At 37.9% G+C, this 17,719-nt stretch overlaps 1 protein-coding gene across 5 annotated transcripts in view; it reads right to left on the bottom strand.

Annotated features, from left to right (window-relative positions):
• Nucleotides 1-17,719, bottom strand: part of CDKAL1 (CDKAL1 threonylcarbamoyladenosine tRNA methylthiotransferase) — a gene marked incomplete at its 5' end in the record, with an annotated part of 659,036 nt that overhangs the window by 438,641 nt on the left and 202,676 nt on the right. For all 5 annotated transcript variants that reach the window (XM_079776595.1, XM_079776597.1, XM_079776596.1 and 2 more), the window contains one exon: nt 7,544-7,592. In XM_079776595.1, coding sequence (XP_079632721.1) covers nt 7,544-7,592 — 49 coding nt within the window. The remainder of the gene's footprint in view (nt 1-7,543; nt 7,593-17,719) is intronic.

Here is a 17,719-nt window from a genome sequence, read left to right as displayed (position 1 = left end):
AGAACATCATAGGAACAAAATTTCTATTTGTAAATACATTAAAGTTTTCTTTATTTACATTAATTTTCATGTTTTCTATGTGAGACTCAAAACAGGATTAATTGATCTATTTGGCTTTTTTTACTAAATAACTCCTATTAGTGTAAATAGAAATTAGAACCTTGAGACTCAGCATTGTTATATCTGAGAATACCAAACACCTGGTGAAAATGATTAATATATAAACTTTAAAATCAGGATGTTCAAACTTCATAAACCACTTTACATCAATGGTTTGCACAAAGGTCTAGACCACAGTAATACGTTTTTAGAGAATTCAGCAATACTTGTAGTCTCACCTCCATGCAGTCTGCCAAGACACTATCAAGATTTGCAAGAGTTAACATGGAAGCCAAATTTCACAGGAGGCAAGTCCCTGTTAATATTTAAACAAGGAAGGATGGGGCTACTTTACTAGATAGATCAGTGGACCACTAACAGCAGGGCTGGGTCATGGGAAGCATGAGAGGTTCAAGCTTAAAGTAATTTCCTTTCCTGTTTTGAACAATCAAATCCAATGAACCATTATAACTGTGTGTTATGTGAAAACAACAATAAGATCATCAACCTTAGAAACTATTCAACACTATGCACCCTCTCCACCCCAGAATAAAGAAATCAAAAGTTAATGAAATGCCCAAGTCTTCATATAAATAAATCCCACTAATAATAAAAGGTGGTTTCAAACCATAAGAAAATGTATATTTAAATAGCAAAAAATATATAAGTGATGAACATGTTAAAGCATTTAAATATAAGACAAACCAAAACATAAAACATTCTGAAGCCACCATAAAGCAGCAGAATCCACTGAGGGATATACTTAAGCATTTATTTGAGTTTTTAAAACTTTAATGGCTGAAAAATATTACACAAACTTAAAGTTACTTAAATACTTTTAAAAAAACACAGTAAGCATGGTGATCATTGACCACAGTTAAAAATACTCATAATACTGTTGCTGCTCAGTATGTGTGTGGCTGGAAACAGGACTGACAATTTGGCTAACAAAGTTATATGTCATAAAAATTCAGACAAGAGATGACTTGATGGTTTCTCTAACAGACAGTCCTTTCCAGTCATCATTCCAAACCAAGATACAGAATAAAGCGATGTGAAAATCAAATTTAAAGTCCTCTGGTAGAACTTTACTGTTTGGGTATAAAGAAATTTATCCATTCTCATTTCTGAAAATATTATGTTTATTGAAAACATACTGACAAAGCCAGTGTGCTTTAGTAGTACAGTACTGTGGCATATGTAAAAGGCTCCATATCCAAGCTCCATTGCCTTATCCATTATGCTGGGCAAACATCTCCACATCAGTCTCCACTGGACTCTGTAGGGCAGTTCCTCATGATTAACACTGACAAAACCACGCTTTATATGCTTCTGCCTTCCAGTCTCAATTTACGAAGACTTTATGCTCTGAATTAGCGTCAAATGCAAAGCACAAAATCTGACAGAGTGAAGATTAATAGCAATGTGTTAAATTAAAAAAAAAAAAAGAGCTATTTGGTGAAGTACCCTGGGAATTTAGATAAGTCTAATCCAAGACTGCATCAATTACCGAGAAGTTGGAGAAAACAGAAAATCAATTAAACTTGCAGATTGTACCATATTGGGAAAGTCTTGAATTACCAACACTGGAGGCATTTGGAATTAGACTGACTAAAATACTAGCAAACATATTAATAACAATAGAGGCCTCTTTTATTAGAGATTGACTAGAGAAGAAATATGACTTACTAGTAAAAACATTTTTCTAATTTCAATAGGCAATATTTACTTGCATTCATTTGTCTTAAGTTATACAGTTAGACTACCTTTTACAAAGGATTTAAGTTTTTTCTTGTTTTGAGGATGTCATGTACACATATCAGAAGAAGTGCAGATTTACATTCCCATCAGAGCTTTCATGCAGAAAAGTATTAATGACCTCATAAACGGAGACTAAGGTCCATATGAGTATTTTTAAAAGAAATGAATTTAAATCCTTTAAACATTGTATTTATTCCCTTAGATTCAGTTACACATCTTCTTGCATTTTCAAGATGTTACAGAGAAAATCCTGAATTCATATAATCTGGTCTCTCCCAAAGCAAAATACTACAAAATAAAATTTTCAGGCCACTATTAAAATAATGAGGTTTCATTTAATATAACTTGAAATTTTCCATTTTGTTCCAACTAAGACAAATGCAAATGGAATATGCTTTGCACAGTTTTATGTTAATTGTAAGATTTAAATGCTTTCAGCATCAGTGTATCTTATTAATACATTTTTAAAAACATTACTTGGTATAGCATAAGGATAGCGATAAAAAGAATGCAAACAGGCTGTGGCAGAGGCTGTCTGTCCAAACCCCCTTCAAGGAAAAAATATGAAAAGAGCCCAACAGGAATCAAATGTGGAAACAAGAGAGTTATGGCAAAATCCTCTTGTCAGGCTGTATTCCATCTGGCCCTTCTGGGCAGAATCTTGCATCTCCATGGAGCATTTATCAATCAGGGTCCCAGCAAAGCAGATGGCACACTGCATAATTGAAGAGATTTTAATAAAGGGACTATTGACTAAAGTTTGGCAAGGTTAGCAAAACCACCAAGAGACAATGCCACACTCTAAGGTGAGCAACAATGGGGAGTTGTTTCTACTCCTGGGCCTGCAAAATCAAAGGAAGGAAATAGTTACAGGAACCTGGTAAATAGATGAATAGAGGGAGCCACCTGACAGAGGCTGTGGCCTTCAGGTGAGAGAAGCAACCAATAGAGGATGAGCAGGAGGGAGGGGAGAGCAGGTAAGACATACTCCTATCTCCTGTGCTAGTCACACCTCCAACCTCCAATGGGCTAAATCCATCTAGATGCCAGACAGCAAGGATCTACTGATGCAGCCACACAGGTCAGCCTCCAGGGACACGCAACAGGTGGAGAAGGGTGGGGAATTAATCTGGAGGGGCAAATAGAGCATATCCAGGACCCTAAGATGAATGTGAAGCAAACTGCAAAAAGCAGAGAAAAGACAACCAATAAATAGTCGATCTGAGCAAAAGGTATTTGTATAAAATTAATGGGTGGAAGGGATGGTGAAGATGGCAGAATGGGGTAGAAAATCATTAAAATCACACTAAGAAGTCCCCCATTAATTTAGTGGGTAACAGGCAACCACTAAAGGCACAGATGAAGGAGAGTGAATAATTTGAGGATAATAGTATACACAGTCAGGTTGAAAACAGTCATTGGTAGCAGAGGTCAGTCAGGTTATTCCAGCAGTCTAGGTATCAAGGAGAGAGTAAGAAATAAACATTAATATGAGTTGTGTTCTGGGTAACTCAAAAGTATTACCCATTAATCCTCTCCATTTTAAACAGAAAATTGAGCCTCAGAAAAGTAACATGCTGACAGACACAAACAACTGGTTAAATGCTAAAGGCAACATTATATCACTAATTTGTGCTATCTACATGAAGTATTGGCAATAGAAATAGAAAGTAAAGAAGTTCACAGAGAGACCTCATTCTCCATTAACCAGTAGATCTCAGCTGAGTCATCTAATCTCTGCCTACCTCAGCTTCCTCATCTGAAAACTAAGGACACCTACAAAATTATTTCTTCCTTCTCTAAAATTCTTTCGTTGCATTACTAAGACTTAATTCATCAGCCTTCCTACCCTCAAACCAAACCTGCCAATGAACATCCCCATCAATTTCATCTTCAACTCAACTCTTGCTGTTAATTCTTCCAATTAAATCCAAATGCAATCTCTCCAATAAATCCACTCAAGCCCAAACTCCTCAGTGAGAAGCCATCCCTAATAAACCCAACCATGGAGCTCAGAAGCCTTCTGTGATATTGTGATAGAATAATATATGTATGGTCTTCACCCAGGATAGAGTTCCTAAAACTCATCATTTCCTGAGTGACAGGAGCGACTAGAGCATTTTTTGTTATTCATAATAAGCCCCTTTCTGAATTTATGCTAATTAGTTTATGCCAACCATATCTGAGCTTATGCTAATGAGGACATTCTTGGAGGATGGGTGTGGTGACCATAGGAGCCAATCATATGTTTAGGAGCTTGGAACTTTCAGCCACACAGACCCTACCTCCCGAGAGGGGAGAGGGGCTGGACATTAAGCTCAATCACCAATGGGCAATGATTTAGTCAATCATGTCTATGTAATGTAGCTTCCAGAAAGAAAAAAAAAAATGATGGGGTTTGGAGAGCTTCCAAGTTGGTAAAAGCATTTGGGTGCTGGGAGGGTGGTGCACCCAGAGAGCAAAGAAGCTTTGTATTCCTTTCCACACACCCTGCCCTATGCATTTCTTCATTTGGGTGTTCCTGACTTGTCTCTTTTATAATAAACCAGTAATAGTAAGTAAAGGGCTTTCCTAAGTTCTCTGAGCTGTGCTAGCAAATTATCAAATCTAAGGAGGGGGTCATAGAAACCCGATTGATAATTGGTCTGTCAGAAGTATAGGTGACAATCTGGACTTGCCCACTGAAGTGGTGGGCAGCCTTAGCCTATGACATCTGCCCTAACTCTGGGTAGCTAATATCAGAATTGCTTAGTGTAGAAAACATATACATTTGGTGTCAGAATTGTTTTGAGTATTAAAAAACATAGTTTACCTTTACCTGCTATGATTTCCTATAGAAATTATGTATCTGCAAGCCATTTGACAGCCTCCTGAGCACCATGTTATTTACTATTCATTGTTTTTTAACAGACTATTTTCTTAGAGCAGCTTTAGGTTTACAACGAAACTGAGCTGAAAATAAGAGTTCCCATACACCCCTTTCCCTCCAGCACACACACACAAAGCCCACCCATTATCAACATCCCCCACGAGAGTGGTATATTTGTTATAATCTGAATAAAACTGCTGTAAACATCTGTGTGCAGGTTTTTGTGTGGACATATGTTTCCAACTTCTTTGGCTAAATACCAAGGAGTATAACTGCTGGATCATATCGAAAGAGTATGTTGAGTTTTGTAAGAAACTGCCAAATGTTTTGTATTCCTAACAGCAATGAATGAGAGTTCCTGTGGCTCCACATTCTCGTCAGCATTTGGTGTTGTCAGTGTTTCAGATTTTGGCCATTCTAATATGTGGGCAGTGGTAGCTCATGGTTGTTTCAATTTCCAACTGACTAATGACATATATTTATCATCAATTCATATGCTTATTCACCATTTGTATATGTACTTTTGTGAAGTTTCTATTCAGGTTGTTGGCCCATTTTAAAAATCAGGTTGCTTATTTTGTTATTGAACGTTAAGAGTTCTTGAATATTTTGGGTAAGAATACTTTATCATATATGTCTTTTCCAAATATATTTCTCACAGTTTGTGTCTTATCTTCTCATTCTCTTAATAGTGTCTTTTGCAATGCAGTTTTTAATTTTAATGAAGTCTAGCTTATCAATTATTTCTTTCATGGATCATGCCTTGAGTGTTGGATCTAAAAGGTCACTGCCTAGATTTTCTTCTGTGTTACCTTCATTACCATTAACTCCTTTAACAAATTACTGAGTGGACAGTATGCGCCTGGTACTCAAACGGAGGATAATTAAGGCAACAATATGCTCAGATACCCTGAAGCCCTCCTTTAACAAGCCGATCAAGCGTAAAGCAGTGGGAGAGAGCAGAGCCGTCACAGCACCATAGAGCCAGAACTGATTCAAATCCTAACTCTGCCACTTACCAGCCATGGGGCCTGTGTCTCACATTCTTCATCTGAAAAATGAGAATGATATTTATACCCACCTCACTTCACAGGACTTCGTGAAGATTAAATGACTTAATGCATGTTAAGTGCTTAGCACAGTGCCTGTGACACTCTAAGTGCTCAATAAATGATAGTACTTCTGAATTCTCCAAGAAAGAGTGAGGTAGAGTTTAAAGAAAACATTCAAATTATCACTGCTAAAAATCTGTAATCATGACATTTCATTTTATTTTGGAATTTGAAGAAAAGATTAAGGTGGTTATCTTCTGTGGTTATCAATCTCTTAATAAATCAAAGATTCAAAATTAATAAGCATTAATCACAGCATGTGGAAGGTAGCAGATAAATGCCAGCAGAAAAAAATGTGGTTTTAAAAAATTTCAACTTGATGAAAGCAATATATTTGGTTTTGTTGGGTTTTTTTTAAGTAAATTTCTCATTACAAGAAACATAGTAAAAATTTAAGTGAGAACTTCAATTCATTTAACTTAATATTTCAATATCCTATTACCAGTTTCATTTGTGCTAATCTAACCGAGGAAAAAGAAGCTACAAATATTTATGAATTAAACTACAGAATTAAAAATGGCTTATTTATCACTGACACAAATAAAAATCTGTTTCAAAGAACAATGGCTGATAAAATAAGCAAAGAATGATTCTATTTTCTAGTGAAACTACAAAAATTACACTTTAGGAAACCAAAACACTAGTTTGAAGGAATATATGCTCCCCTATGTTGTAGCGTTATTTACAATGGCCAAGATTTGGAAGTAGCCCAAGTTCCCATAAGTAGATGACTGAATAAAAAAGCTGTTGCAATACTCTGCCATCAAAAAGAAGAAAATCTGACCCTTTGTGAAAGCATGGATGGACCTGGAGATTATTATACTAAGTGAAATAATCCAGCCAGAGAAAGGCAAATATACATGATGTCACTTATAAACTAACAAACAAAAGAGAAACAGACCCATCGGCAGAGAACAGGTTGACAGCTACCAGAGAGGAGTGGGGAGGGGTTCTGGATGAAAAGGGTGAAGGGATTAAGCAAAAGAAAAAAAAAGAAAGAAAAAAAAAAACAGCAAACAGATACAGAGAACAGTATGGTGATTACCAGAGGAAAGGGGGTTGGAGGGATAGAAAAGGATAAAGGGGAGATAAACAGAGATATAAGGAGATTTGTCTTGGGGTGGTGAACATACAATACGATATACAGATGATGCATATTATACACTTGAAACCTATATAATTTTATTAACCAATGTCACCCCAATAAATTCAATTAAAAAATAAAAATAAAGAAAATAAAAGAACTATGAACTAACTCCCTTATAAGCTAATCAACTGTATGTCTCTTATATGGGATCAGTCAATGCATGAAGCAGCCGGGGACAAAATTTTAATCTAAAACAAAAATTTTCACAAAGATGCTCAAAAAATGTTAACTAAGTAGTATTTTTATAAATATATATCTCAGATGCTTTAAAGCCTCAAACATCATTGCAACACCTGAGGTGAAGGAATAGGAGACTGCTATGGTGGATGACTCTTTTTTTATAATATGTCAAAGAAGAAAATAGTAAAATATAAAGAAATAGCTAAGAAGATGGAAACCATGGAAGATGGTGACTGGCCCTCCTTCTTGGAACAAGCTGAGAGGAACTGGGCTCGTCTGTCCTGTCCACCGTCTCTGTACCCCCTCCAGGTTTACCTCCGTCAGGCAGTTTTATATACAAGATATACCTCTGCTTATCTTTCTTTCAAGAATTACCTTTAATTGTTTCCTCCACAACTTCTACTACACGATCTATCTGTTGAACCTGGAAAGAAAACAAACTGTTAGACAAGCAGGTTACCCAAAGAAGAAATATTAATTTGTTTATCCTTCCGCTTGAATCAATGTTGCACACTTTCTAAGCCCACGAATGCAGGTTTTCTTTAATTAATGCATTTGACAGTATTATAAAAAATATTCTATACTGAGGTTTTGTTACAATGAAATATGAAATTATCACTCTCCTGTCCTCTAATGACAATTAAAGAAATCATACTCCATTTAAATAAACTTCCTGGAGTTGTTAGAAGAGCTTATCAACATAAACTCAAAAAGTCCTGAGATATAAACTAAAGTCCTGAGATATAAACATATATATTAATTATATATGTTTAATTAATATATATAACTATATATTAATTAAAACATGTCTCTTCACACAGAGCTTCAAAAAAAATGACAACCCACACAAAAGGACAGGCTGATATTAAGAGGATCGACCCCAAATTCTCTGTTTTATTAGTTTAACACTGAAACCCCTTTTAATGAATTTCTACCCTGTGCTGGGTACTGTGCTCAAGCCCATGGACTACAAAGTCAAATAATAACAGCTCCTGCCCTAGACATGAGTGACTAAGAAAGATTTCCCAGGGCATCAGGAGATCACAGAGGAAAGGTAATAAAATCTGACTGAGTGACCCAGGAATGCTTCTTGAGGATAAGTAGGGTTAGATTAGAAGACGCCCACTAGGGAGACGGAGTGAGAGTGGCTGGAGTTTAGACATAAAGTGGCAAAAGCAAAGATTGTAGTCCAAGAAGCTAAAGGAATAGAGAAAGTTAACTTAGATCGTAAGTTGATATCCAGTTCATTGTTTTATTACAAAAGAAATTTGTTCACAGAACAAATTCAAACAAAACAGAAATATAAAGCAGAAATAAAGTAACTCATAACATCCTCCATGCTCCATTTCCACTCCTCAGATGAATTACTCATAATTATCTGATGAGTAGATACCAAGGCATTTCCAAGTACTAAACATTTATATGCAGGGCGGATGAAAGAGTTAATTACTGTATTATTATTTATTAATTATTGTATTACTTTCCATATGAATAGACCTGTCCTTGATTTGTCCTACATTTGCCTCACACTTTATAGAGTAGCCCCCTTTATCCATGAGATATATGTTCCAAGAACACCCCCAATAGGTACCTAAAATCAAAGATAGTAACAAATCCCATATGTGTTGTCTTTTCCTATACACATATACCTATAATAAAGTTTAAGTTATAAATTAGGCACAATAAGAGATTAACAACAGTAACCAATAATAAGTGACTAGAGGGTGGGTGGCATATACAGCATGAATACTATGGACAAAGGGATGATTCACATCCCAGAGGGCACAGCGTAGAAAAGCGTAGGACGTCATGAGATTTATTCAAGCACCACACAATTTAAAACTTAAGAGTTGTTTATTTCTGGAAATTTCTATTTAATATTCAGTGTTTAACCACAAGTAACTGAAACTGCAGAAAGCAAAACCATGCATAAAGGGGTCTAATCTATAATAATATCTATGATAATAAAAGCATAATATGCTAATTAGATTAGATGTCCTTCCGAGCACCTTCCGGATGACGCCGGGTCTGTGAGGGAAGCCCGAGTCTCAGGTGCCTGCCGGCAGCCAGAGGGAAGCCCGGGTCAGGGGGCCTGCCGGCGGCCAGGGAGATGCCCGGGTCTCAGGTGCCTGCCAGCAGCCAGAGGGAAGCCCGGGTCCCAGGTGCTGGAGGGAAGATGGTTCCTGCAGCTGGGGGAAGAAAGGTCTACTCTTTCACGAATTTTGTGCATTGGGCCTCTAGTATAGTTATATTCTATAATTTTTTCTTTTCCTTTTTTTTTTTTGTTATGAGACATAAATAGATGACATATAAAATAGACCTGTCCTTGATTTGTTTTCTATACATCATCAGTATATAGGCCTATTTCATTCATTTTACTAGCTGTCCAGTGTCTCATGTATATCCTATATAATAAAAGCCTAATATGCAAATTGTCCCCTTGACCAGGAGTTCAAAAAGGGGGCATCGATGGCAGCAGCAGGTGGGGAAAGGAGAGGCTCCCCACCCTGGCCGGTGGTGGCATCGGCGGCAGTGGGCAGCTGGGGGAAGGGAAACACCCTGGCAGGCAGCCGGCAGTCACTAGGGACCCTTCCTGTGCACGAATTTTGTGCACTGGGCCTCTAGTATATACCATAACAAACATTAATCCAGTCCCATTAATGGGCCTTTATGTTATTTCTAATCTTCACTATACAACAATGCTCCAGTGACCTCAACTGAGACCAAAAAAATAACCTTTAAAAAAACACACAACTTTACTGAAAATGCAATGGCAAATGTCTTTAAAATGTTCCTTTGCCTTAAGTGTCTTCTAGGAGATAAGGAAAGACTTGTGAGAACACACTCAAATCCAGCTCTGCCTCTGACCACTTAGCCTAGTACTAGTTAAGCAGAAGCAATAACTGTTGGGAAACTGACAAAGGCAAAGTAAATGTCAGAGAATGTAGAATCTTTAGTCCCAAACAAACCTACTTTATTAGAGATGTGTCTACCTGGAACCACTGGAAGCATTAGGTTCAGTTTTATTAAAAGAATCATGTGGTTTCCTTAAAGAATGTGATCAAAGCCAGGATAACAAAAAGTTCAAAGAGGAGGAAGTAGCCAACAATGTCAATGGCTACAAAGATAGCAAGTAATATAATGACTAAAATAGAAGAAATAAAAAACATCCTGGAAACAAACAACAATAAAAACACAAAAATCCAAACTCTATGGGACACAGTGAAAGCAGTCCTGAGAGGGAAGTTTATAGCATTACAGGCCTACCACAAAAAACTGGTAATAAACCATCTAACTCTGCAACTTAAAGAATTAGAAAGAGAGCAACAAGAAAAGCCCAGAGTGAGCAGAAGGAAGGAAATAATAAAGATCAGAGCAGAAATAAATGACATAGGGACTGAAAAAACAATACAAAAGATCAATGAAACCAAGAGCTGGTTCTTTGAAAGGATAAACGAGATTGATGAACATCTAGCCAGGCTCACCAAGAAGCAAAGAGAGAGGACCCAAATAAACAAAATCAGAAATGAAAGAGGTGAAATAACAATAGACCCAACAGGAATACGAAGCATCGTAAAAAAAAAAAAAAAATACTATGAGCAACTCAACTCCAACAAACTAGTAAACCTAGAAGAAATGGACATATTCCTAGAAAAATACGACCTTCCAAAACACAACCAGGAGGAATCAAAAAATCTGAATATGCTGATAACTATGGAGGAAATTGAAGCAGTCATCAAAAAGATTCCAACAAACAAAAGCCCTGGTCCAGACGGCTTCACAGGCGAGTTTTATCAAACATTCAAAGAAAAAATAAAAACTATCCTCCTCAGACTATTCCAAAAATTTCAAGAGGAAGGAACACTCCCAAGCTCTTTCTAAGAAGCCAGCATTACTATAACCCCAAAACCAGATAAAGAAAACACAAAGAAAGAGAATTGCAGGCCAATAGCCCTCGTGAACATAGATGCCAAAATTCTGAACAAAATTCTAGCAAATCAAATCCAACATTACATTAGAAAGATCATACACCATGAGTAAGTGGGATTTATTCCTGGGATGCAAGGATGGCACAATATCCGCAAATCAATAAACGTGATACATCACATAAACAAACTGAGAGATTAAAAACCATATAATCATATCCATTGATGCAGAAAAAGCTTTTGACAAAATCCAACACCCTTTTTTGATAAAAACTCTCAGCAAGGTGGGAATAGAAGGATCATATCTCAACATAATAAAAGCCATATATGACAAACCCACAGCCAACATCATACTCAATGAGCAAAAACTAAAACCATTTCCCCTAAGAACAGGAACTAGACAGGGATGCCCACTCTTACCACTCCTCTTCGACACAGTAATGGAAGTACTAGCCATTGTAATCAGATAAGAAGAAGAAATAAAAGGCATCCAAATTGTAAAAGAAGAAGTAAAACTGTCCTTATTTGCAGATGACATGATATGGTACATAGAAAATCACAAAGACTCCACCAAAAAACTACTAGACTTAATTAATGAACTCATAGAAAGAGAAACTAAAAAAGCAATCCCATTTACCATTGCAACAAAAAAAATTAAGAAACCTAGGAATAAATTTAACCAAGAAGATAAAGGACCTGTACTCAGAAAATTTCAGGATGCTGAAAAAAGAGATTGAGGAAGACATGAACAAATGGAAGAATATACCATGTTCATGGATTGGTAAGAATCAACATCATTCAAAAGACCATACTACCCAAAGCAATCTATAAATTCAATGCAATCCCCATTAAAATACCAACAACATACTTTAAAGACCTAGAACAAACTCTCCAAAAATTCATCTAGAATAAAAAAAGACCCCAAATAGCTGCAGCAATCTTGAGAAAGAAGAACAATGTTGGAGGGATCACAATACCAGATATCAAGCTATACTACAAAGCCACTGTTCTCAAAACTGCCTGGTACTGGCACAAGAACAGACATATAGACCAGTGGAACAGAACAGAGAACCCAGAAATTGACACAAACCATTATGCTCAATTAATATTTGACAAAGGAGGCAAGAACATACAATGGAGTCAAGACAGTCTGTTCAATAAATGGTGTTGGGAAAATTTGGGACAGATACTTACAAAAAAATGAAACTAAATCACCAACTTACACCATACACAAAAATGCCCAGAGTAAGCAGAAGGAAGGAAACGCAAAATGACTAAAGGACTTAACAGTAAGATGGGAAACCATAAAAATCTTAGAAGAAGCCATAGGCACCAAAATAACAGACATTTGTCATAGCAATATCTTTACCAATACAGCTCCTAGGGCAATGGAAACTAAGGAGAAAATAAACAAATAGGACTTCATCAAAATAAAAAGCTTCTGCACAGCAAAAGAAACCATCAACAAAACAACAAAAAAAGCCCACTGCATGGGAGAACGTATTTGCTTATGTTATCTCCGATAAGGGTTTAATCTCCAACATTTACAGGGAACTCATACAACTTAACAAAAGGAAGATAAACAACCCAATCAAAAAATGAGCAAGGGACCTAAATAGACACTTTTTGAAAGAGGCCATACAGAAGGCCAAGAGACATATGAAAACATGCTCAAAGTCACTAATCATCTGAGAGATGCAAATCAAAAGAACAATGAGGTACCAGCTCACACCTGCCAGAATGGCTATCATCAACAAATCAACAAAGGACAAGTGCTGGTGAGGATGCCAAGAAAAAGGAACCCTCGTGCACTGCTGGTGGGAATGCAGACTGGTGCAGCCACTGTGGAAAACAGTATGGCGTTTCCTCAAAAAGTTAAAAATGGAACTCCCATTTGACCCAGAAATCCCACTTCTAGGACTATATCCCAAGAAACCAGAAACACCAATCAGAAAGGATATATATATATATATATATATATATATATATATATATATATATATAATCCCCCTTATGTTCATAGCAGCACAATTTACAATAGCTAAGATTTGGAAACAGCCTAAGTGCCCATCAGCAGATGAGTAAATTAGAAAACAGTGGTACATCTACACAATGGAATACTATGCTGCTGTAAAAAAAAAAAAGGAATTCTTACCATTTGCAACAGCATGGATGGAACTGGAGAGCATTATGTTAAGTGAAATAAGCCAGTCAGTGAAAGATAAATACCACATGATCTCACTCATTTGTGGAATATAAATAACATTAGAAACTGATGAATAAAAATAGATACAGAGGCAAAAAAGTATCGAACAGACTGTCAAACTACAGCAGGAAGGCACGGGAGGGTTGGGGGAGGGGGGTGGGAGATTAAGAGACCAACCGAAGGACTTGTATGCATGCATATAAGCATAACCAATGGACACAAGACACTGGGAGGTGAGGGGATGAGGGCATGTGCCAGGGGGTAGGGAAGGCCAGGTGGAGGTCAATGGGGGGAAAAAAGGAGACAAATATACTACAATTTGTGCTACTTGAAACAATTAAAAAATAATAATAATAAAATTATAAAAATAACTTTAAAAAAACTAAAATAGGTATGCCTGATTTAACAGTGAGCGGGTGGATGACCTTAGGATAAGCAGGGAATTCAGTAGCAACGAATCTTAAATAAGAAAAGGATTGGGTGATCACTTCATAAGTTATATAATATAATATTGTATGTCAACTGCGAGTGAAAAAGAAAAAAAAAATAAGAAAATGGTAACAGCTAACCTAGATTGCTGTTTCAAAATGCTGGGAAAGGGAAAAAGAAAGAGCACTCCTGGCAGCGAGAAGAAATTGAGTGTATATATATTTTGGTTTAGGCTAACATATTTCTCTTTCATTCATTCATTCATTCATTCATTCATTCATTCATTTAGTGGGAGTTATAGGCTGAAAGGAGAAAGACAGTAAGAAAAAAGACAGTAGTTGAAAATAGAAGAAATAATTAATAGAACAAGTAACTTGAGATGGAAAGGGTAAGATCCAAAGCACAGGTGGAGACACAAGCCCAGCATGGAAGAGGGGCCACACTGTCATCTTCTGAAACAACAGTTAGCAGAAAAGCATGGGAACGGTTGTTAGTACTCTCACTGAAGTCAAGGGTAATGCTAAGCAAGTTTTCCACCTGTTGGCCTCAATTGTCTCAGTAGAATAAGAACCAAGTTCATCTGCTATGGGTGAGAAAGCATATCTATATATATAAAACCCTAACATACAAATAGACGGAATGGTGAACAACCAAACAACCAGTCACTATGACGAGCGCTGACCACCAGGGGGCACACGTGGAACATGGCAGTTGTCGGCAGCAACAGGATGGTGGAGCAGGTGAGCGGGAGTGCCAGACCAAGGTGGGGCACCAGTAGCTGTCATTGGGGCGAGCCTCTGGTGGTTACTAAAAATTCTTTGCTCCCGCACACCGTCGTCCCGCCCAGCACTCGCACCTGCTGCTGGCACCAGAGCCGCTGCTCACACCCACTGCTGGTGCCCGTCACCGGTCCCGATCACTCGGCGCCGTCAGTGGGTACAAGCAGAGGCTGCCGGCCCCAATTGCCCCTGAGGGCTTCTCCACCTCCCCTTGCTCCTGAGGGATGATCGGGGCAGCAGCCACCACTCACACCCACTGATGGCACTGGCCCCGCTTGCACCCACTGCTGGCATCGCCCCAATCGCTTCGCACCATCAGCAGGTGCAAGCAGGGCCCGTGCCATCAGCATGTTGGAGCGGCGATGACAGGAGTGTGGCTGCCCAGCGAGATGGGCCAGGCGGGGGCGCAGAGGATGAGCCAAGACCCACCCCTGTGCCCACCGCAGCCTCCCAGCCCACAGTTCCTTTCAAGGTGCACAAATTCATGCACTGGGCCCCTAGTTGTTAAATATTAACGAACTGAATGTTTAGAAAATGTGGGGGGTAGGGGGGTGAAGAGAGATTAATCAGAGAACTTATATGCATGTATGCATAACCCTTGGACACGGATAATAGTGCAGAAAAGGCCGAGGAGGGTGGGGGGGGAATGGGGGGGATCAATGGGGAAAAAAATGGACATCTGTAATACTTTCAGCAATAAAGGTCTATAATAATAAAAGTGTAATAAGCTGATTAGACCAGACGTCCTTCCGGACAAAGCCGCAGGGTGGGGGGCGTGGCAGAGGTGGCAGAGGCCCCCAGGGGCGGGGGCCAGGGCCAAGGCCCTTGCAAAAATTTCGTGCATTGGGCCTCTAGTTAAACAATAATAATAATCAAAAATAGAATATCTGTTTGAAAGTTTAACACCTGTTTAAAAAGTGATGACTAGAGACACGTAAAAATTACCAGGCATTATTGCGATACCAGTAGAAATTAGAGATGATGAATTTTTAACAATGATTCCATGTACAGCTGTAATTTTTCCTAGGACCCAGAAATTCTTGTATAGAAACCAAGCAGTTAGATAAATGGATTGATCCAAGGTTTGGTCAGTTTATCACTCAGTCATCCATTCAGCCATCCTTCATTGAACATCTAACCAGGATAGTTCAAAGGCCTGGGGAAACAACACTGACTCATAGGATGGATTGAAGGAAATGGAAGAAAGGAAATTATAGATTTTGGATAAGAGTAAGTTTGGAGAATAGGTTAGATTGAGAAAAAAGTAGAACCAGAAATGAGAAATGAAATGGCTGAGAGCTGTAGAAAAGGAGGAAATAAAATGGAGAGTAGGAAGAGGAAGGAAGGTAAGAGAAAAAGAAGAATATGGACGTTTATCATCAAGAGTACAGATATAGGCATTTAGTGATTTTAAAGACCAGCAAGGTCCAAGTTCTGGTCATTAGAACAAGTTGCTGAAACAGCATGAAGGTGATAAGCACTAGAGTTGAGAAGGAAGTGAGAGGTTAGAGTGCTGGTGAGACATGACACAAGGACATTCAGACTGCCCATGATATCAGAGACATGGGTAGGATGAGGGAGAGTTGGCCAAATTTCCCAATGAATTTGGTTGAATGATTAAGACATCATTTGAGGACAGAAGATAGAGAATAAAAGGAATAAATTATGAGATATTTCAATGATGAAACAAAAATGCTTATATATGGAGACAAATAGCTCAAAGGGAACACTGCTCCCAGTCTGGCAGCACATGGACTGAAGAAGCAGCCTTATCCCTAGAGAAGACTCAGAATAACATGTGCAGGAAGCAGTTAAAGATGAAGAAGTTGAGGTTAAACTAAAACTATAAAATTCTTAGAATAAAACAGCCATAAATCTAGATAAACCGTGGAGTAGACAATGGTTTCTTATATATTACACTCAAACAATGAGTAAAAATAACAGAAGGTAAATTATACATCATCAAAGTTAAAACCTCTTGGTGCATCAAAGGACACCATTAGGAAAGTCACAAGACAACACAGAAAATAAGAGAACATTTTTGTAAATTATATATCTGTCAAGGGCCTTGTATATAAAATATACAAAGAACTACAACTCAATAATACAAAGACAATACACCATTTAAAAACAGGCAAAATAGATGAGTACACACTTCTCTAAAGAAGATATAGAAATGATAAGCACAGGAAAAGATACTTAACATCATCTGCCAACCAGAAAATGCAAATCAAAACCATTATGTAGGAATGGGGAGTTATTGTTTAATGAATAAAGATTTTCAGTTTAGAAAGAGAAAAACCTGAAAATATATAGTGGTGATGGTTGCAGAAGAGGGTGAATGTACTTAATGACACTGAACAGTATACTTAAAATCGGTTAAAATTATAAATATAATGTTATGTATATTTAACATAATGAAATACCACTTCATATGCACTAGGATGGCTATAATTAAAAGAAAGGTGAGCCCTGGCTGACAGGGCTCAGTTGGTTGGAGCATTGTCCCATGCACCAAAAAGTCATGGGTTCGATTCCTGGTCAGGGCATCCCAGGTTGCAGGTTTGATCCCCAGTCGGGGTGCATACAGGAGGCAACCGATCAATGTGTTTTTCCCTATCTATCTATCTATCTATCTATCTATCTATCATCTATCTATCTATCATTTCTATCTCTATCACTAATGCACCATCTCTCTATTTATATCTCTCTCCTCTCTTAAAAAAAAAGACAATAACAAGGTGGACAAGAATAGGGAGAAATTGGAACACTCAGACATTGCTAGTAGAAACAGTAAATTGGTGCAATTGCTTTGGGAAACAATCTGGCAGATTCTCAAATGCTTAAATGTGAAATTAACATATAATCCAGTAATTCCAATCTTAGATAGTACATTTCCAAGAGAAATGAAAACCTATTTCCACACAAAAGCTTGTAGACAAATGTTCATAGCAGCATTATTCCTAATAGCAACAACCAAAAGTCCCATCAACTGACAGATAAAAGTGGCATATAAATACAATGAAATATCATCCTTCCTATCTAATAAAAGAGTAATATGCAAATTAACCATCACTCTGCTACACAAGCCACAACCACAAAGCCACGCCCACCAGCCAATCAGAGTGTGTATGCAAATTAACCCAACAGGCTGGGTTGGGTGGGCGGGACGGGTGGGGGGCATTCGCCCGCCGCAGCCGGAGAGGTGGTG

This window comes from Cnephaeus nilssonii, assembly GCF_951640355.1.
Source record: "Cnephaeus nilssonii genome assembly, chromosome: 7".
Taxonomy (NCBI): Eukaryota; Metazoa; Chordata; class Mammalia; order Chiroptera; family Vespertilionidae; genus Cnephaeus; species Cnephaeus nilssonii.
Note: the sequence above shows the minus strand (reverse complement) of the source record. Positions and strands in the feature narration are given on the sequence as shown.